The 24,179-nt window shown below is 36.8% G+C and overlaps 3 protein-coding genes and 1 long non-coding RNA gene across 5 annotated transcripts; all 4 read right to left on the bottom strand.

Annotated features, from left to right (window-relative positions):
* Positions 1-466: 466 nt before the first annotated feature.
* On the bottom strand, positions 467-975 carry LOC115958161. Its single transcript, XR_004084463.1, has 3 exons — positions 926-975; positions 642-782; positions 467-555 (listed from the first exon to the last, which is right to left on the bottom strand). It is a non-coding gene; the product is annotated as an uncharacterized LOC115958161 (long non-coding RNA).
* Positions 976-3,356: 2,381 nt separating this feature from the next.
* LOC115956573 (zinc finger BED domain-containing protein RICESLEEPER 2-like) lies at positions 3,357-5,117 on the bottom strand. Its single transcript, XM_031074905.1, has one exon. It carries the CDS (start codon positions 5,115-5,117, stop codon positions 3,357-3,359), a length of 1,761 nt encoding a protein of 586 aa, XP_030930765.1.
* A 1,826-nt stretch (positions 5,118-6,943) lies between these two features.
* Positions 6,944-7,468, bottom strand: LOC115956572 (F-box/FBD/LRR-repeat protein At2g04230-like). Its single transcript, XM_031074904.1, has one exon. The coding sequence runs from the start codon at positions 7,466-7,468 to the stop codon at positions 6,944-6,946; it is 525 nt and encodes a 174-aa protein (XP_030930764.1).
* An 11,898-nt stretch (positions 7,469-19,366) lies between these two features.
* On the bottom strand, positions 19,367-23,590 carry LOC115954598 (putative FBD-associated F-box protein At3g50710). Of its 2 annotated transcripts, none has more exons than XM_031072504.1 (4): positions 22,467-23,590; positions 22,182-22,322; positions 21,831-22,095; positions 19,367-20,393 (listed from the first exon to the last, which is right to left on the bottom strand). In XM_031072504.1, exons 1-3 carry the CDS (start codon positions 23,487-23,489, stop codon positions 21,832-21,834), a joined length of 1,428 nt encoding a protein of 475 aa, XP_030928364.1. In that variant the 5' UTR covers positions 23,490-23,590; the 3' UTR covers positions 19,367-20,393; position 21,831. The 2 variants fall into 2 exon arrangements, with proteins under 2 accessions (XP_030928364.1, XP_030928363.1); XM_031072503.1 differs by lacking the exon at positions 19,367-20,393 and adding an exon at positions 21,072-21,279.
* Between the last annotated feature and the right edge of the window lie 589 nt (positions 23,591-24,179).

Genomic DNA, 24,179 nt, shown 5'->3' with positions numbered 1-24,179 from the left:
CAATTTCTACTGCAAGGAGGTCAGAGAACATTGGATAATTGATCATCTCTCTCTCTCTCTCTCTCAATCAATTCAAAGGAGGGAAAAACATGAAAATTTAAAAAATAAAAAATAAAAAAGATTAATAAGAGCATACCACCAGCAGAGGGTCTACAATAAAAAGAAAATATTTGTATCATTGCCTTTGGAATTAGTTGCAGAGTACCAGTTAAAGAAGTATACAATAAAAAGAAAATATTTGTATCATTGCCTTTGGAATTAGTTGCAGAGTACCAGTTAAAGAAGTATACCTCATTCAACTCTAAGTAGACATGTTGTTGAGCACCTCGGGAACATTGATAGTTTCTCAAGAACACTTTCCTTCGACTCTCCACTAGAAACTTGAAATGTTGCTGTCTTCAAAACTCTTGCCTCCTTTAGAACATATTTCACAAGTTCCACTTCATCATTCAAACCTTTAAATCCTCTGTAATAAAAACTTGTGAGTGATGACAGATTAGCAGGATCATATTGTGGCTCCTTCCAATATAAGTTGCTTTCAACGAAATCATAACCCTGATGACAACAAACACAGCAGATCATAAGTGTAAGTTTAGGGAAGATGAATGATCAACAGAAATACTTCTATTAAATCAACTAACCCTAGTAATAACAAGAGTTTCTAGATTAGGAGCTTTTTGGAGTAAGTATTGTAGCACATTCCAGCTACAACCATTCACTTTAAATTTTAGTTCGACCAAATTCTGGAATGAGGAAGGATAAATATTTCCCAAGTTGTGCCACTGCATGCGAGATTAAAATGACATCAACATCAATTTGATAGAACATAAAAGCGAGACTATAACCTCGTATTGTTCTAAGAAATTGAACTAAAGATCATAGGTTTATTAAAAAATAAATAAAGCACTTATGAAGGGGATCTAACCTCCGTGCCACTTGAAGAAAATGAGAGGAATTTGACGTTATTCAGTGCAGTAAAAATATTGAACACCCATGTCCTGTAAAATTCTTCAGTTTCATAGTCAAATATAGAAGTATAGACATCGTCAAATATAGAAGTATAGTCATCGTCAAATCTATAAGTACAGACATCCGCCTGAACTAGGTTGTTTAGTTTTCCATAGAATTTGATGTAGCGTAGATCACCATCAAAATCAAAGTACTCAAGAGCTGGGGCGTTTATCTCGAGTTCATAATCAGAGTCATTAATACCGCTGATACTTAAGCGTTTCAGCGTGGGTACACATAATTTATACTCACCCTCAAAATGGTCAGTTGTAAATGACAAATCTTCGAGGACAGGGCAGCCAGAAAGGAGTTTCAAGAAAGAGTGTTCTTGTGAATTAATGATACTCGGCAACAAAATACGTACTAAATGCAGGATCTTTAGGCTCGGGAAATAAAAGGATAATGAAGGGGTATCAACATCAATATCAATATCAATAGTAGGGCTGTCCACGGGTCGAGTCAGCCCGGGTTTGGGCCCAACCCGCACTCGACCCGATTGGATCGGGTCACTGAAAAAAAGACCCGCAATCAATTGAAAAATGGGTTAAACCCGCCGGGTCGGATCATCGGTTTGAATGGGTCGGATCATCGGTTTGAACGGGTTGGACCTCTTATTGGGCCTTTTCTGTAAATTTTATTGAATTTAATTTTTTTGGGCCTTTTGGCCGAAATTATTGGACTTTTCCAGGAATTAATAGTTTTTGAATCTTAACATATCAGATTGGGCCTGTTTTTTACTAAATTTCTTTTAAAATGGGCCTTCATCTCTACTATAATTTGTCCAAAACTCCAAATTCATACTTCCCAGAATGTAAAATATCAATACATTATGAATTCAAAGTATGTAAAATGGGCCTTCATTGAGTATGAATTCAAAATAAAATCTGAATACCTGTTAAATATCAATAGAATGTAAAACCTAGGCATTAATCAAATAGATAAAAACACAAATACACAACTATCATTTTGTTACCACCTGTTCATCATCCACACATTATAACAAAATATTTTCCAAATTGCCTAAGCCTTGAGGCCTGGGCAGTACCATTTTGTTTCCACATTCATCAATAAAACACAATTACCATTTTTGTTACCACCTTTTTCATCATCCACACATTATAAATTTATAACAAATATTTTCCAAATTGCCTAAGCCTTAAGGCCTAGGCAGTACCATTTTGTTTCCACATTCATCAATCTGTCAAGGTGAAAACATACCTAGTACCTACCAACCATTCCACACATCAAATAAATTTCCAGAACCACATAGGCTACAAGCACTACTAAAAATACATCATCTTCATAATTTGATATATAAAGCCATAGAGGCAGCAGAAAAGGCAGTTATTGCACAAGGCAATAAACTACCAAAGCAGTAGGCAGTTCCCAGCAGTATATATAATAAGTTACAACTATGAAATACTATTAAGTATTTCCAAAAAATAGCTTTCCTAAGGCAGTAAAGAACTATTCTATTTTCTATAGTTAACATGTCCATAACTTATAGAGAGGAAAGCCTACACAGATGCTAAGCTTTCCTTCCTCTAAGCAAGACAAGAGTTCATGTATAATTATAATTAGAAAAGCTACACATCTGTCCAAAAAAGCTTCAAAATATATTCAAAAAAACTGCCTCCCATACAAAAGGCGACCTTCCATCCTCCTACAATTCAAGGGGAAAAATATTTATCAATACTATATAAAGACAGAATAACAGCAACAGAATAACCAAAAGGGACACCAATATGAACAAAAATTATAAAGGCAGAAACATACCCAATCAGTGATCATTCATCAATATTGACTGTGGTACGAGTACCACCTTTGTTTGAACAGGAACTAGAACTTGCTGCTGTTGTTGCTTGATTTAAAACTAGAAAAGAAAAAATTGAGACAATAGATTAAATTTTGCTCAAGTATATAACACATTTAATAACACTTAGTAAACAAGAAGATTGGAAGTTAAACATATTACCCAATTCATGAAATTCATCCTCCAAGGCCTCCATCTCGTCATTTGACTTGCGAAAAGAAATTGGGACATGGGCTTGCAGCCAGTTTTGAGCACAAATAAGATTTTGAACCATGAGAGGGGAGAGTGAACTTCGAAATGGATCAAGTATGCGCCCTCCGGTACTAAAAGCCGATTCTGAAGCAACCGTAGAAACAGGTACAGCCAGCACATCCCTAGCCATTTTGGACAGCACTGGGTACCTATCTGAATTGGCTTTCCACCACCTCAAAATCTCAAATTTCCCATCCCTTCTACTCTCACAATTTTCAGCCAAATATTTTTCCATCTCATTGCTACACCCTATAGACTTCTCAACCTCTAAAAACCGCTCATATCATGAATTAACCATTGCATACGGATCACTACAACCAATTGTATCACCTTCCATGTGTGTCCTCTCATTCTCACTTGGTAGCACCACATTTGGTGAATCAACCCTAGAGTAATCATCATACAACCTAGCCATAAAACTCCCCACCAAGTCAACCATCTCATTAGCCACTTCATTCCCATATATTTCAAAAAAAGAAAACTTCAAAAACCTCATTTTCTTCCTTGGATCAAGCACCACAGCCACATACAAAAGCTTATTAATTTTATCCCCTTTCCCCCAGTACTTTTCAAACTTAGCTTCCATTTTAGTTGCCATGTTTTTCAAGAGATGATTTTGAGATTTAATTAAATGAGCAATATTTTCTTGAATCACAAACATCTCATCAAAGAAGGTATTTGAAGTCACATACAAAGAACCGGAGAACTTTTTAGTTGCATTGTAAAAAAGTTTCAAGAAACCCACAAATGTCCTACAATTTTGAAAATCAACCCCACAAGGAGATCCCAAACCACCACTATTTTCCTTGTTTAAAAAGTATGAAGAATAGCTATCATCCTCAAAGTCCATTCTTAGGAACACTTTCTCAAATTTTTCAGCAGTATTTAACATGAGATAGGTAGAGTTCCACCTAGTTGGTACATCAAGACTTAGTAAACATTTGGATTCAATACCTAATCTCTCCATAATACTCCTAAAAGTCTGATTTCTATTTGGTGAGGACTTCACATACCTCACTGCTTCACGCACCCTAGCAATGGACGCATCAATTTCTTTCATACCATCTCCCACAATCAAATTTAAGATATGTGCACAACACCTCATGTGCAAGAACAAATGTTCTAAAATAGTCCCCTTCCAATCTTTAGTGACTGTTTGTAAAAATTTAATGGTAGCACCATTAGAGGAAGCATTATCCACTGTCAAGGTGAATATGCCATCAACACCCCACTCACGGAGACACATCTCAATCTTTCTACCTATAGTCTCCCCCCTATGGTCTTCCACTAGACAAAAATTCAAAATTCTCTTATGCAAATTCCAATCATCATCAATAAAATGACCTGTGAGGGACATATAATTCAGATTTTGAATACTAGTCCATGTGTCCGTAGTAAGGCACACCCTACGACCTTTCAAGGCTTCCCTTAGTTTCTCTCTCTCAACACCATAAATGCTAATCACATCTCTAGCCACAGTTTGACGAGATGGGATATCCCTAATTTGCAACTTAGGTTGTAAGGTTGTTGAATATTTTTGAAACCCATACCCTTCAACAAACCTAAAAGGCAACTCGTCTATTATAATCATTTCTGCGAGTGCCTTCCTAGAAGCCTCAACAGTAAAGGCTGTTGGTACAAGCTTAAACCCTTCCTCCCCATTCATTTTGGGTTCAAATGCTAAGGTTTGTTGCCCTTTAAGTGAAGCTCTATTAGGGTTCTTAACACAATTTGGTGTATGATTCAATAAATTAGTAGTACCATGACCCTTACTATTAGCACGGTAAGTTTTTTGGCAATAATGGCAGACAGCCTTAAATTGACCCTCACTGATTTTTATTTTTTCAAAATGATCCCAAGCAGTAGACTTCTTCCTATTATTACCACAATCAACAGCTATCTCACTCACTTTGGTTTTATCACTAGGTCTAGGTGGAAGTGCCTCAGCATTTGTTGGAGTGGGAACAGGTTCAGCTTGGACAGCAGGTCCAGCTTGGGCAGCGGGTGTTGTTTGGGAAGGGGGGGCATCAGTAGAGGGTTCCATGACCTAAAGACATCAAATTTAAGTATAAACAAACAACCATAAAAAACCTAATACTGAGAAATATCATTGTAGTTGACCTCTTAAAGGGCAAAATCACATACATTGGAGCTTTGTAAAATAAGAAATAGATGCATAAGAATTTACTTCACTAGTACTGATTTCATTTAACACTCAGTGTTCTGTATCAAGGTAAATTACATGGCACTTCATGATTTCATTTAAATTGCAAGTATGCATTGTTTAAGAGTCAAGACAAAACTAAGAACTGGTATAACTATAAGCATGTGAAAGAAATTGTCCTTGTTCAAAACATAGAGGCCCAATACATTTTCCCAAATCTTTTTTTTTTTTTTTTTATAAAACCAGATCATAGACACAACTTCAGAACTGAAGAATCATGTGAAAGAAATTGTCCTCACCATTCTTTATACAATAAGGCAATCAAATAATCTTAAAAGCTTTAAAAAACAATCAGAACTGAAGAATCTAAATAACTAATAAAAAAGAGAAAGAATAGATTTGTTTGAGCGACACGAACCTATTGAGTGTTGACAAGGAAAGCGAAACCGCGGTCGCCGCGCTTGAAGGCTAAGAGGCGGCGGACGGCGGCCTTGGTGCGACAGACCAGCGACGCCAACAACACTTCGATCCTCTGCTCAGCGGGGATACGTGTGAATCAGAAGTTGAGAAGTCAAGTGTTTCAAAAGAAAAGAGAGATTTTGAATCAGAAGTTGAGACTAGAGAGAAAAGAAAGAACAATCAGAACTGAAGAATCTAAATAACTAATAAAAAAGAGAAAGTACAGATTTGTTTGAGCGACACGAACCTGTTGAGTGTTGACGAGGAAAGCGAAACCGCGGTCGTGCTTGAAGGCTGAGAGGCGGCGGACGGCGCCCTTGGTGCGACAGACCAGCGACGCCGACAACACTCCGATCCTCTGCTCAGCGGGGATACGTGTGAATCAGAAGTTGAGAAGTCAAGTGTTTCAAAAGAAAAGAGAGATTTTGAATCAGAAGTTGAGACTAGAGAGCAGAGAAAAGTAAAAGAGAGAGAAATATCAGATGATTCAGATCTATTTAAAAGAAAAAGAGATGAGGGTTGAGGGTCTCTTGAGGCTGAGGGAGGGTAACCGGCCATGGCTTGGGGAAGTGGAAATTTTTTATTATGATTTGAGGTGAGGTGAGGGACTGAGGGTTAGCCGTTCTGTACCTCTGAGAGTCTAAAGAGTGAAGAGAGATTTTGTGGGATTTCCTTTTGTGCGTTGGAAATTTGGAATGATTTTGTTGATCTTCAGAAGGATCAAGACCGTTGATCACGCTCAAATCGGACGACCATGATTGTTTTGTGTGTAAAAATATTAGGAGCAAGTAGGCTGATTTGAGTTTAGCGAAGTTAGCGTGTAAAACAAAAAAAACTGAGTGCTTTAACCGTTGATCACTTTCAAATCGGACGGCCATGATTGCTTGGTATGTAAAAATCTTAAGGGCAAGTTGGCTGATTTGAACTTAGCGTGTAAAACAAAAAAAAAACTGAGTGCTTTAAGTCCAATCAGTCCCCTCATTTCAGTCCTGGACAGCACCCTTCAGTACTCAGTCTTCACGGGTAAACTGAGTTCTGAATTACTTTTTTTTTTTTTTTTTTTTAAATATCAGTCGGGTCGGGTAATGCGGGTTTTTTCTTCCTTAAACCGCTACCCGACCCGAATAATCGGGTTTTGAAAGAAATACACCCGAATCCGACTCACTACATGTTTCGGGTTCACCCGTTGGGATGCGGGTCGGTCGGACCCGGTCGGTTTGGGCGGGTCAAAGAACCGCTGGACAGCCCTAATCAATAGTACCAGTTAATTTCAGAACCACTAATGTCCTGCAAGAGAAAAAGCTTAGAGGCAAATTCAGATTTTCCTCCCTATCAGTAAAAATGTCGAGATTAATTTCTTTTACTTTACGAGCAGCGGCAGTGCGAAGCCATGCCTCGAGATGGGAACCGTCCCACCAAAATCGCCATATGAGGCGAAAAGTTTGGAGCTCTCCACATTCTTGTTTAGCCAAAACACTTGACACAACATGTGCAAACATGATCTCACGTGCATCTTCAACATCATCATCATCGAGCGAAAGCGCCGAAGTGCTGATCTTGTCACTGTCGAGGAATAGCTTTGGGACGAGAGTCCAAAGGAGCTTCCACCTGGTTGACAAAATGCTTGTGGCGACTGACTCTTTGGTTGGAAGGAAGGAGAGAATGTGGGAGAGAAGAGATTCCGGTAGACTACTGATCCTATCGACCACTGTATCTTTTCCGGGAGAGAGTGTCTGGCGTTTTGAATTTGATTGAGTGGACGATTCGGCCATCAAAGAGGTCAAAGGTTTAGGGTTTGCTGAAGCTAATGGTTGGAATGTTGGAGTTACAGTTTCTTTTTCCCTTTTTTTTTTTTCTTTTTTAAGAGAGAGATAGAGAGAGAGTCATTCCTATGCCACCGGTACATCCACCACCAATGACCACAAGCTTTTTGACATTTTCAGTTTTTTTGTTTATTTTTTCTTATTTATGGTTGCTGTCGCTTTGGATTTGGAATTTTGGATTTTAGAATTTGAAATATAGGGAGTTAAAGCTTTCGTATCAACTCTTTTATAAATATGTAAAATACATATTTTGACGACTTTTACACATTTTGAATCAAAAAACACTCTACATCATTCTGTTTAAAAGTGTGTAAACTTTTGTAAAATTATCAACTAGCTGCAGTACTTATGTAAATTTACACGAGCACTGTAACATGTGTATTTAGTTTTTTAATAGCTTTTTCTCTCTCCTTTCTACTTGACTCTCACCTCCCTCTCTCTCAGGCGCTATGCGCTCTCTCTTTCTCTCACAAAAAACTCATTCCATCCTTTCATCCTTAGTTCTCTCTCCCTCTCTCACATCTCTCTCTCTCTCGTTCAAAGCATGCCACCGAAGTTCATAGCGTGGCGAGATCGGCGCTGTGGGTCACAACGTGGCGAGATCAGCGCGTGGCGTGTGGCGTGGTCTTGATGGTGGCAGTGTGGGTTTGGGTCGATGATCGATGGCGGTAACGTGGGGAGGTCTCGATGGTGGTTTAATCTGAGTTTATAGTGTGGGTTGGTCTTGGTTTGTGTTGGTTTGCTTGGTCTGGGTTGATTTGGGTTGTGAGTTGATCTAGGTATGTGTGGAGGCGTGGAGGCATGGAGGCATGGAGACGATGGCGTTTTGATTGGTGTTGATTTTTCTTTGTGTGAGTTGATCGGTGTTGATTGATCTGATGTTGATTTTTCTTTGATTTTGGGTGGAGATCGAGTGGGTTCTGATGGAGTTTTGATCGGCGTGTCTGGAGATCGGTTTCTGATTTAATGGCTTTTGGTTTCTAATGATAGTGGTGATGGTGGCTGGGTGGTGATGATGGTGGTGATGGTGGCTGTGGGTCTGTGAGAGAGAGGGGCAGTGAGGGAGTGAATAATAAAAAATTGTAAAATAATGAATATTTTATTAAATAAATATATGTAAAATAGATAAACTGATGTGGGTGTTTTGTAAAAGTAGATGTGTAAAATAGAAAAAGTAGGTTTTTTCATGTAAAATAGACAAAAATTTTAAAAGAACTGATGTGAATGCTCTTATGGACTAATGATTATACAAAGCAATCACACCAGTCCGTGTATAATAGAAAAATGTGTAAAATTTACATAATTTTGCTTAAAAATTACTCACATCAATGAATGTATAATTATATAAATTTACATGATTACTATAGAGCAATTGCATCACATGATTACTATAGAGCAATTGCATCGATGTCTGCAAAATTTTCCGTCTATTTTATCATAATAACTTACTTTTTTCTATTTTACAATATGGGTTTGATGATTCATATTTTTTTGTATATGGGTTTGATGATTCTTTTTTTTTTTTTCTTTTTTTTCTTTTTTTTGGTATAATAGGTATAACGATTCATATATGTTTGATGAGTTTGGGATCTACATTTTTGTATGTGGGTTTAATGAGTTTAGATCTAAATTTAGGATGATTTTAATGAATTTGTAGAGATGCTAGGATTCAAGAAGAGATAGTCAAAGAATAGAGTTAGAGGAAGAGACAGAAGATGATGAGAAAGGGGAGAGAAAATATAATAAAAAATTAAAATACAAAACTATATATTTACACGGTTAATGTAGCTAGCTTGCATATTTACACAAGCAATACACGGTCTGATGTGGGTGAGTTTTGAGTAATATTGTGTAAATTTCATAACTTTTTCTATAATGCACCCACTAATATGAGTGTTCTAATTGTGTATTTAGTTGTTTATTCTTTCTTTGTATATATTGAGGATGAAGGATGTGAGTTGATGATGGTTGTTGTGTGTGAAGTAAGAGAAATAATTTTAAAAAATCAAGAAAATTTGACATTTTAATAAAATGAAGTGTAAAATAAATAATCTGATATGAATGTTTTGAAAAGTGTATGTGCAAGCTAACTTTAAAAAAGATGAAAGCTTGTATTTTCTAAGAGTACATTTAAACATCATCTTTGTTATATACTAAAAATAGTGATTTTGTGGGCTACAAAAAGGGATAAAAAGGCAGTGAATGGAAAGATTGGAGATGACAAGAGAGTTATGTGGAAAACCCCAAGATTTAGGGTGAAAAACCACTATGGGATGAGGGACTTGGTGTCATTATCCTCGTAAAAGATTGTATTGCTTTTTTTTTTGGGAAAACATTGGTTTTTACACAACTTTTGTAGAATTTCTGTCTTTTCTCCCTATCTTTCTTTGCTCTATTTCCCTCACTATATTTTGATACCTAGTGACGAGTATCAAGATAAGATCATCTAGATAAAAGACGATCTTAGCCACACTCAAGTCGAGGATGAGAGTAAATGTAAAATCCTGTCATCATACATCATCCTTTGAGGATAGCTAGGCTAGCACTCATTGAAGGCGCAAATAAATGCAATTAGAACAGCTAATAAGCAATGACTGCCAGAACAATTACAAGAGCAGTAATGGCTTAACGGTCATCTGTTACACCTTAAATGGAATCATCATTGTCAATTAATGTCGCATTCCTCTCAAGAGAAAAACACTCAGAACAACATTAACAGACATAACTACACCGACCCAAAGCAAACTATAAAAAGGGAAATGGAACTCAAGTAAAGGACACATGAAATATTAGAGAGAATTGTGAGAAACTTCTTTTGAGAACTGATAAGTTGACTTTAGCATCGGAGTATCCTTAGCTGGCATCACGCCAGTGAAAACCTCCTTTGCCTTTCTTTTCTTAACAACAAGTACTAGAGATCGTCCATCGGTATTGACGAGGAGCATACTGACGAGGTCAAGTTTCGACTTCATCAGTTTGGTGCTGTCTGTGGGGATTGACGAGTTGATCCTTTCTCAAACCATCGTGCTCTTACCAATAAAGCTCCTATCACTTGATGGACTCTGCACTAGCACCACCCCCAGATCTTGTGGTGATGGCTCAATAGATCCAAGCTCTAATAGCGAATGTACAAGAGCTAATGAAGCAGAATGAAGAATTGAAGCGTCGAGCCCATCCTGAGGGCAGTAACGCCTCGCATCATCGATGTAGCCGTAGCAGACATGACAAGGAGGCTAGTAGCCCTGAAAATAGTAAGGGAAAAGATGCAACTGAATACACAAGGTAGTCCATGCATGACAATGATTACATGATGAAGAGCTTAAGAAGGGAACTTGACGAAGTAAAGAATGCAATGAAAGGGAAGACGGCAATGAACCTTAATGGCATGATCAAACAAACAGATTTACCTTTCACAGCCAATTTTTTGGAGGGCCCTTTGCCTCTAAAGTTTCGTTTGCCGCAACTGGAGTTCTATGATGGCACGAATGACCCTTTTGACCACATAGTGGCCTTCAAGACTATCCTGAACCTCCAATAGACCTCGGATGAAGTTATCTACAGATATTTCCCTGCCACCCTCAGAAGGGCTGCTAGGGTGTGGTTTAGTAAGTTGCCAGTATCTTCCATAGCAAATTTTGAACAACTTAGCGACTCGTTTGTTCGTCATTTTATTGGAGGACAGCGTCACAAGAGGCCAACCTTTTACTTGTTAATAGTAAGGCAGCATGAAGGGGAAAGCTTAAGGGACTATGTAAAACGTTTCAACAAGGCCGTGTTGGAGATTAACGAAGCTGACGACCAGGTGATAATGACGACCTTCCAGGCTGGTCTTAATAACCCTGATCTCATCTTTTCATTGGGAAAGAAGATACAACCAACCTCTATAACGGATCTCCTGTTCAAAGCCTAGAAGTATATGAACGGAGAAGACGCCCGTACTACAAGGGGGCTAACAGGAAAATGGAAGAAGGAAGAACTTGGTGATTCTCATGGTAAGAAGAAAGATTGTAAGGATTCGTATTCGGAGACTAAAACCAGCAAGAGTAGTTTTGACACTCCGAAGAAGAAGATGAACTTCATCCCGTTAGTGATGCCTACAGATAAAATCCTGATGCAAATTAAGGATGAACCAGGGCTAAAATGGCCCAAGCCGTTAAACACGTCCTCTAGGAAGTGTGACCCAAAGAAGTACTATCGTTTTCATAAGAATCACGGCCATTAAATTGATAAATGTCGTGATCTAAAAGAACAGATAATAGAATTGATTCAACGGGGAAGACTCCAAAAGTTCATCAAGAGGGACCACTACCCCCGAGCAAGGGCTGATGACAACCCCTATGACAATGTCAAGGATGACGGACGAGATCATCCAAAGCAAGTCGTGGGCGAGATACGAACGATAACAGGGGGACTCGTATCAGGAGGGTTGTACAAGTCTTTGAAGAAGACTTATTATAGGCAAATCAACAGTGTTCACATGAAGCATCCGTCCCTAAAGTATCGACGATTAGAAAGTGATGATATCACGTTCTCTGAACGGGATGCAAATGGGATTAAGCAACCCCATGATGATCTACTCGTTATTGTACTGGAAATTGAAGGTTTCAACACAAAGAGAGTATTGGTTGATAACGGGAGCTCTGTTGATATAATGTATATGACAGCCTACCAGCAATTGAGGTTGGATTCAAAGAGGCTTAGACCTTTCAAATCTCTATTGGTTAGCTTCAGTGGAGATTGAATTTATCTAAAAGGCATCATCATGTTGTCAGTCACAGCTGGTACACATCCAGCTTGGGTAACAAAACAGGTCGATTTTTTAATCGTTGATTGCCCATCGTCCTATAATGTCATCTTAGGACAACCTACACTAAATCGACTCAAGGCTATGACCTTGACTTATTTCCTGAAAGTGAAGTTTCCTAACCCCAAACGAGATAGGGCAAAGATGCGGTGATCAGCTTTTGGCTAGAAAATGTTACCAAGCAATGTTAGCTGCAAGAGAAAACCATGCATGGATGGTGGAAGAAGAACCAAGGAAACTTGCTCAGGAGCTAGAAGATGTGAGCCTAGTAGAAGGAGTCGCTACCAAAGTAACAAAGGTGGGAGCAGGACTTGACTCAGACCTGAAGGGCAAGATCGTGGAGTTCCTGAAGCAGAATCTGGATATCTTCGCCTAGACTCACGAAGACATGCTAGGTATAGACAACAAAGTGATAGAGCACAAGTTGAATGTTAATCCTACCAGAAAGCTCGTCTAACAGAAACAACTAGTTTTTGCTCCTGAGAGGATCAAAGCTATTGTGGAAGAGGTAGATAAGCTTTTGACTGCTGGATTCATTAGAGAAGTCTATTACCTTGAATGGTTGGCCAACGTCGTTATGGTGAAGAAGTCCAACGAGAAATGGCGCATGTGTGTTGACTTTATAGATCTCAATTGCGCCTGTCCAAAAGACAGCTTTCCACTTCCTAGGATCGATCAGTCGGTAGATTCAACAGCTGGCCATGAGCTGTTGACCTTCATGGATGCATTCTCAGGTTATAACCAAATCTACATGAATGAAGAAGACCAGGAGAAAACAGCTTTTGTTACTACAGGGTCATGCCATTTGGCCTGAAGAACACAGGGGTTACTTACCAGAGGTTAGTGAATCAGATGTTTAGCAGGCAGATCGGACAAAATATAAAGGTCTATGTGGACGACATGCTTGTGAAGAGCAGGAAAGCAGAATTACACTTGGACGACCTCAGAGAAACTTTCGATACATTGAGGAAGTATCAAATGAGGTTGAACCCAGCAAAGTGTGTATTTGGGGTCTCATTGGGCAAGTTTCTAGGCTTCATGGTCTCACAACGAGGCATAGAAGCTAACCCTGAGAAAGTCAAAGCCATATTAGATATGACATCCCTAAGGAGTGTGAAGGAGGTTTAGAAACTGACGGGGCGTATAGCAGCCTTGAACAGGTTCGTCTCCAAAGTTATAGATAAATGCCTCCCATTCTTTAAAACATTAAAGCAGGCTTTCCAATGGACAGATGAGTGTGAAGAAGCCTTCCTGGTTCTCTCTTCTCCCATGCCTACACCTCTGCCTCCTTTGTGTTTTTTTTTTTTTTTTCTTCATTTTCCCTCAACCTAAGCCTTCCTTCAACCCACGCTGCCAAACCCATCTACGCTTCACTACTTCCTCTAACCAATCCCACCATCATAAACACAGCCTCTTCTCTACTTCCTCTGACTGAACCCATAATCACAAACCCAAGCATTCTCTCCTTGATCGAACCCACAATCACAAACCCAACTGCTTATCTTCTTCCTCTGACAACCCACTCTTCTCTCCCAGACCGAACCCAAAAACCTAGTCTTGAAACCCATATTCTCATCTCAAAACCAAAGATTTTGGGTTTTGTGGTGTTGTCTTTGTGAGTGTTTTTTTTTTTCTCCAGTGTTGGTGGCTGAGATGGATATGGGTTTGCTGGTTTGAGATGGAAGTGTGTGAGTTTGTTGGATAGACAAGTGGGTATGGGTGGCTAGTGTTTTTTTTTTTTTTTTTTTTGGTGGTGGTGGATGGGTTGGGTATGTGTTTGCTAGGTGGAGAAGGTGAGTGTGAGTTTGCTTGGTTGAGAGTGACAGAGAGGAAGAGGGAGAAAGAAATATATATTGAAAAATAAAAAAAGAATATTTAAATGAAGTGGTAAAAAATATAAAATTTTTTATGTTTGGTGTATTGTAAAATGATGTGTGAAAATAAATAAAGTGGCTTTTTGAGATGCTAAATGCTAAATTTTTTGAGATCCTTGATGAGAATGCTCTTAACAGTTATCAGAAAGATGGTTCAAATTGTGTATTGTTGGGTGGTTGCCCCTTTCAGAACCCATTGATTTCATCAACTTAGCCCTTCAAATCAACCACACATGACCCTTCTCTTCTAAACCCCATACCCAAAGATCAATATCAAAAACAAAGAAACAAACAAAAAAACTTTTTTTTTTTTTTTGAGAAACTGAAGTAACTTATTTTAATGATCGAGTTTCAAGCTTCATCATACTCATTCCTAGGACCACCACCAAATAGCAAAAGTTTTTTTTTTTTTTTCCAATTTAAAATAAATAAAAAATAGCCAACCATAAATTAGATGAATTTACTTTTAAAGGAGAATGTAGACAAGACAACTATGGGAGAACAAAGAGAGGAGAACAAAAGTTCAATCTCTCAAAAAATCAACATGTAATATGATTTTAAATGCCAAATTCCTTTGCTTTCAAAAAAAAAAATCCAAATTCCTTTGTGGTTTGTTTGGATGACATTGATTTGGATTTGGATTTAAGAGGCCCATATCTGAATCCTTTGTTAGGGTAAGTTAAAAGAAATGATTTGGATTTGACCCAAATCCATCTTGGATTTCAGTGGTCCGAATCCATGGATTTGAAATCCCCTCACAAACCCAAGAATTTAGAAATCCCTCGCCCTCACGCTCGCGCTCTCTTCTCAATTCTTCATCGGCTCCAGAAACTCTGTCATGCTCTCTCTTCCTCGCCCAAGCTTTTCTTCTTTCTCTCTTTCTTGCAGCAAGGTTTGTCTCTCTCAACTCTTTTCTTCCTCTTTATCCTCTCTATTTCTCTCTTTCTACTAAATTTGAATCATAAAGGCTCTTGAGTTTTCTGTGGGTTTCATTTTTTTTTTTTTTTGGGTATATTGTGTTTTTTTCTCTTCTTGTTGCTAATCTAACATTTTTTAGGATGTTGACAGATTTGATACCAAGGTCCAAATACCATATTTGAAAGCATAATAGAAATGGGAAGAAAAGATAAGCAACTGCAATCCCTATTCGGATCACAATCTCAATCTCAATCACAATCACATTCAAGACAATATATTCAATGGAATACGGATACGGAAATGGACAAAGCATTAGCAAATATTTTATATGATCAATTAGCTCAAGGAAATAGGGAGGATGGGTACTGGAAAGAGGTGGCATACCAAGTTGTTGTGGAGTACATAAATGCTCAATAGATTCTCAATTTGAAAAAGGACGGTGTTTAAAATAGACCGAAGGCGTGGAAACAAAATTTTGCTATGATTACTAATATAAAAAATCAAAGTGGGCTTGTTTGGGATGAAGCAAAGAAAAAGGTTGTTGTCATAGCGGATAATCACCATGTGTTGTGGGATGCTTACGTTAAGGTAGGATCCCTTGTGACTTTTTTCTCTTAAATACGTTCATCACATATTTTAACAAAGATTTAGTCTATTCTCTTTTGTATTCTAAAAAATTAGAAATAATAAAAATTGTTTATGGAACGTTACGTTATATGGTTGTTACGTTATATGGTTGATCAATTAGACAATTAGTGGACCCTTTTGTAATGGACAGTAAATGTATTAGTGGAATTTAATTACTATATATTTTTAGGCACCCTAAAGTCATTAGGGAACAAAATAAGCAGCCACAATGTTGATATGAACCAAAAGGAAAAACCTCAACAATATCCAATCTTGAGTTCCTTTAAATTGAAGGTATTTGCCTTAAACAATAAACATAATTAATGTGAATTATTATATGCAGTTTTCTTGTCACAAACCCATTGAGTAGAGGCATAGAAACACTTTTCTGATCATACAATAATCCTAAAAAGAAATAGAGGAACTCCAACAAAATTTTCCATAAACAACATGGAAACAGCAACTGCTCTGGACCAATTAGAGAAATACACGAAGGAAATAGCACGCCGCATCACTTGTGCCTTGGCAGTTGAGCTTCAAATAGGGACTAATAATAGAATTTCTTAGAGAAAACCCGCCCTTTGGCTACCAAGTCTAGACAGTCAGAGATGACTATGCCAATGTAGTTGTTAACTTAAAATGTGACTAGTAGTTACAAAGACAGGACTGCTTCCTCATTTTCCAATGTTGGCTACTAATTACCGCTTTTATTTCGAATTGTTATTCAATATGTTCTCAATATTCCACTAGTTAACATTATTGTCATATACTCTCTATTTCTAGCAATATGACACTTCTTTCGGTATTGTGTTTAACAATATTACTGAACTAAACATGCCATGACGCTCAAAAAATCCAGCTATTTCTTTTTACTCGTATAAAATTATTAATATGATGTGTATGGGAACCACAAGCTAGCTAAGCTCATCTGATTGCCCAAAAGTACTTCTTCGCTCAATGGTAGAATCTAAATCACTTTTACGAGTGCACCAAGTTTACAATTAAATATGGAAACATTTCACATTAGAACAACTTGAGCCGTTTAGTCTAGACACCTTCCAATCAAAGGCCAAATGCATTCAAAATACGAATGTCTTTAGAGACCAAAACTGGGTCAACAAGACTACTAAATAAATTCTGTAAACATGAATAGATAATCTGAACATGGATCACTAGAAACTTTTCCACCCCAGGAATCATGAAACAAAGGGCTAACAACTATTTGGATTTTATTAAAAAATAATCATAAAACTCAAACTATATTATTAGTTAGGCAAGGTTTGAAACATATTTGGTTTATAACCATTCGAGTTTTCTTCACTCGATTTTGTCCAGTGAATTTGCACTTGAAAATCGAGTGTCTGACACTCGATTTCCATCCTCACTTGGAAATCGAGTGTCTCACACTCGATTTTCTCAGAGCAAAATTGAGTCCTCTGGACTCGATTTGTTAGAAATGAAATTTGTTTCAAACCTTGCCTAACTAATAATGTAGTTTGAGTTTTATAGTTATTTTTTAATAAAATCTCAATTATTTAACAAACAACCTACCTACACGGTTTCCCAAGGCCCATTTTGCATGTACATGAGCTACACTACATCCAAATCTCTTTTCACCCATTGAAATTTACAATTAACAAAATCTCTTTGAAGAGTTAAAATATCATCAGCTACGGTACCTATTTCCCATCACAATTGCCTCAATGCAGCATTTTGAGTTCTCTTCAAATTTTCACCCGAGTATGACCTATTTTCTGAGCTAAAAACATTGCCCACCTGAAGGCAAGAGATTCAGCAAACTAATTTAAATCCAAACACATTTAAGACACAAGTGTTTAACCAACCCAAAAATGGATCCTTATACTACTAAATACCATATGTACACATGATTTCAGAAACTAAACATTAATCACAAAGTACTAAACTAAAATTCACTTAATTTCTAGTTAGTTTCTGATTCATATGCTTTCCATCCAAAAAAAATTGATAGGCCTATGGTCTCTTCTATCCCTTTGTATGCCATATCAAGAGTCCAGGCTCCAAAGGCCACTAGCTCAAAGGTGCATCCTATTTTAAATAATTTTTGGTGGGAAGCCTCAAAGGGCTCAAAATTAACATGTCTAAGAAAGTGGGAGTCCATTTGTAAGCCAAAAGAGTTAGGAGGACACAATTTTACAAAAGTTGAGAATTTCAACAATGCTTTTGTAGCAAACTACGGATGGAGTTATTATGCATTGAAAATAGATCTTCGGTGAGGCTGCTAAATTCTAAATACCTAAGAACTGGTTTTTTACTTCAAGCTCACGCCAAGTGGATTTGGTTTTCAATATTGGCAGTAGAGCCCTTCTCAAGAGAGCATGTCGAAGGAAGACATGGCAAAACGGATGGGTCGGGTCAAGTTCGGGTCGGGTCAAATAGGTTACGGGTTATTTTTAAACGGGTCAATCGAGTTGCATGTCAGGTCGGGTTGAACCGTATTTTTCAAACAATTTTTTTTTTTTCAATTACAAAAACAAATCAATGACAACCTGTTTAGAGAAAATAAATAAAATCAGTTAAGCAAATGAATTGCACTTAATACCACTTGTTAATATCCTTCAAATTCTGACAGTTTTGACTTATGAGTATAACAAAAATTATTTATAGTTATAAATTCATAATGGAAAAAATCTTCAATGTTAATAGTTCACTGTCAAAATGTATATAATTACAAGTTTACAACTTCAATAAAGAGATAGATCTTAAAACTAACAAAACAAGTAAGCCAGCAAAGTAGCAAGTTATCGCTCTTCTTAATGCACATATTCCTATTGCATTTAAAATAATAGTAAAGTTAGATTACTTAGAAAGATAAACTAAACAAAAAAAAAAATTAAAAATAAACATAACATATTAAGTAAAGAAGAATAAGTAAATATTTTATAAGAATTACACCTCAATCTCAATTTGCTCAACGTTGGTAGCAGATTTAGCACTGCAAATATTCATACTTGCAAATTGTAGCTCAAGTTGGCTAATTTCGTTAACATCTTCATCTACAATACAACATTTTAATATAACTTAATCTACCATGAACATTGACTGACCCGTGATGTCTTGTGAATTGTGATTTCATAATTAGCAAGCACAGTCGGCAGTAGCACTGAAGCTTCTCTTAATTGCTGTGATAAACAGTAAATATATTATTATTAAGAGTCCGATTAATGTGTGTCCTTAAAACATATACTAAACTTTTTATTTTTAGAAATATTTTCTCGAAAATTGAAAAACCTATTATTACTTTTTTATTTCTCAAAAAAAAATTTTCCAAAAATAGAAATTAATGTATGCCCTAAGCGCACACATTAGTAAAATTCTATTATTAATTTTGGTACTTTGTGCTTTATGCACATAATATCAAGAAATAATTATATAAAAAAATTAGCGATTTTTTTTAAAAGGTCGGGTTATGGGTTATCTAGGTCGGGTTAGGTCATGGGTCAACCTATTTTTGCTTCGGGTCAAAAAAATTGGGTTTAGAACAGGTATTTTTCAGGTCAGGTCGGACCAGCAAAATTCTGACCTTATTGCCATGTCTAGTAAAAGGCATGACAATGGGAGGAGCATGATTATAAAACTCCTAAGACTCTTTATGTTTATAAAATGAGCTAAGACATTAGATATTTTCGCAATGAACCAAACATGCTCAGTAGACTACCCATTCAAAGGGATTGAAGTTCCACGAAGCCTTATACTGTAACTCTTATACTGTAACTCGACAAATAAAATAAAAATGGAAACAAGGTCATTGTACAATTTTTTTCCATTACCAATTCATAAGGGGAATTCCAATCCCTACCTTTGCAATTATCACAGAGATCTAGAAAGTAAAATATCAATGAAAGATAGAGAGCAAAACTCTGACTTAGGCTTTTATAAAGGTCACACCCATCATCACAAAACAAAATCTATCTCAGCATTTCTTTTTCTAACTTTCCAAATCTAGCTATCACATTACCTCAAAGGTGCAATTCCAGACCACATCAAGGCCAGTGCAACTTTATGTAAATTGTGTGGCAGCAGGAAGCCATTAGCATTATAGTTCTTCTTCCAGAACTATCAGTTTAGAAAATAACTAGAAATTTAACATTAAAAATCCTAAATTAACTCAAGTGCAGAATAGGGGTAGGACATTACAAGATATTTTGTTCTCTCTATTCAGTATGTCAACTGAAGCATAAGCAAAACCTTCAGAAAACCACCTTTTTTCTTATTTTCCTTCCTCACAACTAATGCCACCATCAGCTTAACAAGACAAAAAACTATAAAAAGTAGGTGAACAATGTCATGCAGAGTAAAAATAAGGTAAGACTTGACGAAATGAAGGTGGTAGAAGAAGCCAAAGCTATACAGATGAGGAAGAAAATGCAAAAGGAAAGGATTGGAAAAGCTAAAGTCAAAAGGAATCCATCTCAGAAACCATCTTAAGAGCAGATTAGATGAATAGTTTTTTCACATGCCATCTGGTCATAATATTGCAATGAAACTGTACCTCAGACAAGTTAATTGTAAGTTGCCCATGCTACGCCAGTCCAATGTTGAAACCTCATGAGTAAAAAGTTAAGATGGAGAAGGGCTTAACAAGAAGCACCAATGCAGATGAGTAGAGCAGCTAATGATAAAAGATTTATAGTTACTTATCAAAAAACAAAAAAAGATTTATAGTCTCAACAAGAAGCACCAGCAGAGATAAGTAGAGCAGCTAATGATAAAAGATTTATAGTTACTTATCAAAAAAGAAAATAAGAAAACAGAAAAAAAAAAAACAAAAAAAGATTTATAGTCTCAACAAGAAGCACCAATGCAGGTGAGTAGAGCAGCTAATGATAAAAGATTAATAGTATTTTTAGATGTCGATCAACAATTAGTTTAGCCAATATCTAATGGAAGTGATGTGATGCATTCTTATATATAGTGTGAGTTGCGGCAGACGTGTACTTGTAGGAACACACTCGTTGACAGTATTTGCATCCCCTCTTCCAGTCATGCAATAGAACTATAGAAGAACTAATAGGTTCTGCATCAACTATCAAAAATATCATGATGGCAGACTCATTTCACATTAGAACCATCTAATTTTTTTTATTATAGAAGCTTCTCAATCGAAAGCCAAACACATTCAAGATAAGGGTGTTATGTACAGACCACAACCAGGTTCTCAGAGTACCAAATACCATTTTTATGGATAAATTGATAAACTAAACATGGATCATCAACACATTTCCCCCAAGAATCAATAACACAATTAAAAGACAAAGGACTTCAACTATTTAATAAATACAACCATTAGTAAGCCAAAACCTACCGAAGGCATTTACCTTTGAGATCTTACTTTATCATCCTTTTTCTACAATAAGAAGAGCATCTTAATATATCTCACCCTAATGGAAGTATATTGGGTACTGCAGTGGTGCTTATGTACAACATTATATAAGGCAAACAAAACTGGGCAAATATACATGAAAGGATGTGCCATGTAAATGTAGCCAAACACTGACCTGTTATGCAAAAGAAAAATGTGTGAGCTATGTACCGGCAAAAATGATTTGGTAAAAAGTAAGCTTGTGAAAGAGTAAATCAAACATTCTAAATCTTTCATCCACATATAATACTTTCAAGAGTTACATTCAACTGTTTTATTATTTCAATTGTCGCTAGCTACCCAACAGAATGAGTAAGCCTAGAATCTTAAAATTCAGGCACGTAAACTATAAAGAGGTAACAAAAGCTCACTTATGAACATTTCTCTATCAAATTTTTAGTCTAATTCAAAAACAAACAAAACTTATGAAGGTCAAATGGATGTCTTGCAAAATGGTTGTCACAAAAAACAATTTCTACTGCAAGGAGGTCAGAGAACATTGGATAATTGATCATCTCTCTCTCTCTCTCAATCAATTCAAAGGAGGGAAGAACATGAAAATTTTAAAAATAAAAAATAAAAAAGAGTAATAAAAGCATACCACCAGCAGAGGGTCTACAATAAAAAGAAAATATTTGTAACATTGCCTTTGGAATTTGTTGCAGAGTACCAGTTAAAGAAGTATACCTCATTCAACTCTAAGTAGACATGTTGTTGAGCACCTTGGGAACATTGATAGTTTCTCAAGAACACTTTCCTTCGACTCTCCACTAGAAACTTGAAACGTTGCTGTCTTCAAAACTCTTGCCTCCTTTAGAACATATTTCACAAGTTCCACTTCATCATTCAAACCTTTAAATCCTCTGTAATAAAAACTTGTGAGTGATGACAGATTAGCAGGATCATATTGTGGCTCCTTCCAATATAAGTTGCTTTCAACGGAATCATAACCCTGATGACAACAAACACAGCAGATCAAAAGTGTAAGTTTAGGGAAGATGAATGATCAACAGAAATACTTCTATTAAATCAACTAACGTTAGTAATAACAAGAGTTTCTAGATTAGGAGCTTTTTGGAGCAAGTCTTGTAGCACATTCCAGCTACAACCATTCACTTTAAATTTTAGTTCGACCAAATTCTGGAATGAGGAAGGATAAATATTTCCCAAGTTGTGCCACTGCATGCGAGATTAAAATCACATCAACATCAATTTGATATAACATAAAAGCGAGATTATAACTTCGTATTGTCCTAAGAAATTGAACTAAAGATCATAGGTTTATTGAAAAATAAAAAAAAGCACTTATGAAGGGGATCTAACCTCTGTGCCCCTTGGAGAAAATGAGAGGAATTTGACGTTATTCAGTGCAGCAAAAAGATTGAACACCCATTTCCTGCGGAATCCTTCTGGTACATATTTAGATATAGAAATATAGACATCCGACTGAACTACGTTGTCTAGTTTTTCATAGAATTTGATGTCGCGTAGATCACCATAGAATTCAAAGTACTCGAGAGCTGGGGCGTTTATTTCGAGTTCATAATCAGAGTAATTAAAATCAGTTTCTCCGAAACTTAAGCGTTTCAGCGTGGGTACACATAATTGATACTCACCCTCGAAAAAGTCAGTTGTTGTAAATGACAAATCTTCGAGGACAGGGCAGCCAGAAAGGAGCCTCAAGAAAGAGTGTTCCTGTGAATACATGATACTCGGCATTACAATTTCTAGTAGATGCAGTATCTTTAGGCTCGGGAAATTAAAGGATAATGAAGGAGTGTCAATATCAATATCAATATCAATATAACCGCTTAATTTCAGAACCACTAATGTCCTACAAGAGAAAAAGCTTGGAGGCAATTTCAGATTTTCCACATCACTGTCGTACATTACAATTTCGAGATCAAGTTCTTTGACTTTACGAGCAGCAGCAGTGCCAAGCCATGCGTCGAGATTCTTGTTTAGCCAAAACACTTGCCAACCGTCCGACCAAATTTCCCATCTGAGGCGAAAAGTTTGGAGCTCTCCACATTCTTGTTTAACCAAAACACTTGACACAGCATGTGCAAACATGATATCACGTGCAACTTCAACATCAACATCATCAAGCGAAAGCGCCGAAGAGCTGATCTTGTCACTGTCGAGGTCTAGCTTTGGGACGAGAGTCCAAAGGAGCTCCCACCTGGTTGACAAAATGCTTGTGGCGACTGACTCTTTGGTTGGAAGGAAGCAGAGAATGTGGCAGAGAAGAGATTCCGGTAGACTACTGATCCTGTCGACCACTGCATCTTTTCCGGGATAGAGTGTCTGGGGTTTTGAATTTGATTGAGTGGACGATTCGGCCATCACAGAGGTCAAAGGTTTAGGGTTTGCTGAAGCTAATGGTTGGAATGTTGGAGTTACAGTTTCTTTTTCCTTTTTTCTTTTTTTTTTTAAGAGAGAGAGAGAGTCATTCCTATGCGACCAGGCCCTCCACCACCAAATACCACAAGGTTTTTGACATTTTCAGTTTTTTTGTTTATTTTTTCTTAATTATGGTTGCTATCACTTTGTATTCGGAATTTTGGATTTTAGAATTTGAAATATAGAGAGTTAGGGAATTTTGTATAATAAAAAATTGTGTAAAATTTACATGATATCACGTGCAACTTCATCATCAACATCAATTTGTCTAAAAATTACTTACATTAATCAATGTATAATTATGTAAATTTATATGTTTATTATAAAATAATTACATCGGTCTTTGTAAAATTTTCTGTTTATTTTAGCATAAAAACTTACTTTTTCTATTTTACACATCTACTTATCCAAAAACTACCACATCAGCTTATTTGTTCCACCATCTATTTTATTTTATTTTATTTTTTAGAAAGTACCATCTATTTTATTTAAATAATCATTTTTATACATTTTTATTATTATTTTCATTTTAAACCCCTCTCTCATCCCAAACACACAACTTCTCCCCTCTCTCGCCTCTCACCTCTCTCTCAGCCGTGTCGCCACCGCTGTTGTTGCCCTGTGTCTTCTTCA

This window comes from Quercus lobata, chromosome 8 (genome assembly GCF_001633185.2).
Source record: "Quercus lobata isolate SW786 chromosome 8, ValleyOak3.0 Primary Assembly, whole genome shotgun sequence".
Taxonomy (NCBI): Eukaryota; Viridiplantae; Streptophyta; class Magnoliopsida; order Fagales; family Fagaceae; genus Quercus; species Quercus lobata.
The sequence above is the reverse complement of the archived record's forward strand: the minus strand, read 5'-3'. Positions and strand labels throughout refer to the sequence as shown.

What these genes read in the sequence shown, in the direction of transcription:
- LOC115956573 (XM_031074905.1), bottom strand. Translation starts at nt 5,117, where the DNA reads ATGGAACCCTCTACTGATGCCCCCCCTTCCCAAACAACACCCGCTGCC.
- LOC115956572 (XM_031074904.1), bottom strand. Translation starts at nt 7,468, where the DNA reads ATGGCCGAATCGTCCACTCAATCAAATTCAAAACGCCAGACACTCTCT.
- LOC115954598 (XM_031072504.1), bottom strand. Translation starts at nt 23,489, where the DNA reads ATGGCCGAATCGTCCACTCAATCAAATTCAAAACCCCAGACACTCTAT. An exon ending in TTTCTCCAAGGGGCACAGAG is followed by an intron (nt 22,323 to 22,466) that starts GTTAGATCCCCT and finishes TCTCGCATGCAG; the next exon opens with TGGCACAACTTGGGAAATAT. An exon ending in AAACTCTTGTTATTACTAAC is followed by an intron (nt 22,096 to 22,181) that starts GTTAGTTGATTT and finishes TGTTGTCATCAG; the next exon opens with GGTTATGATTCCGTTGAAAG.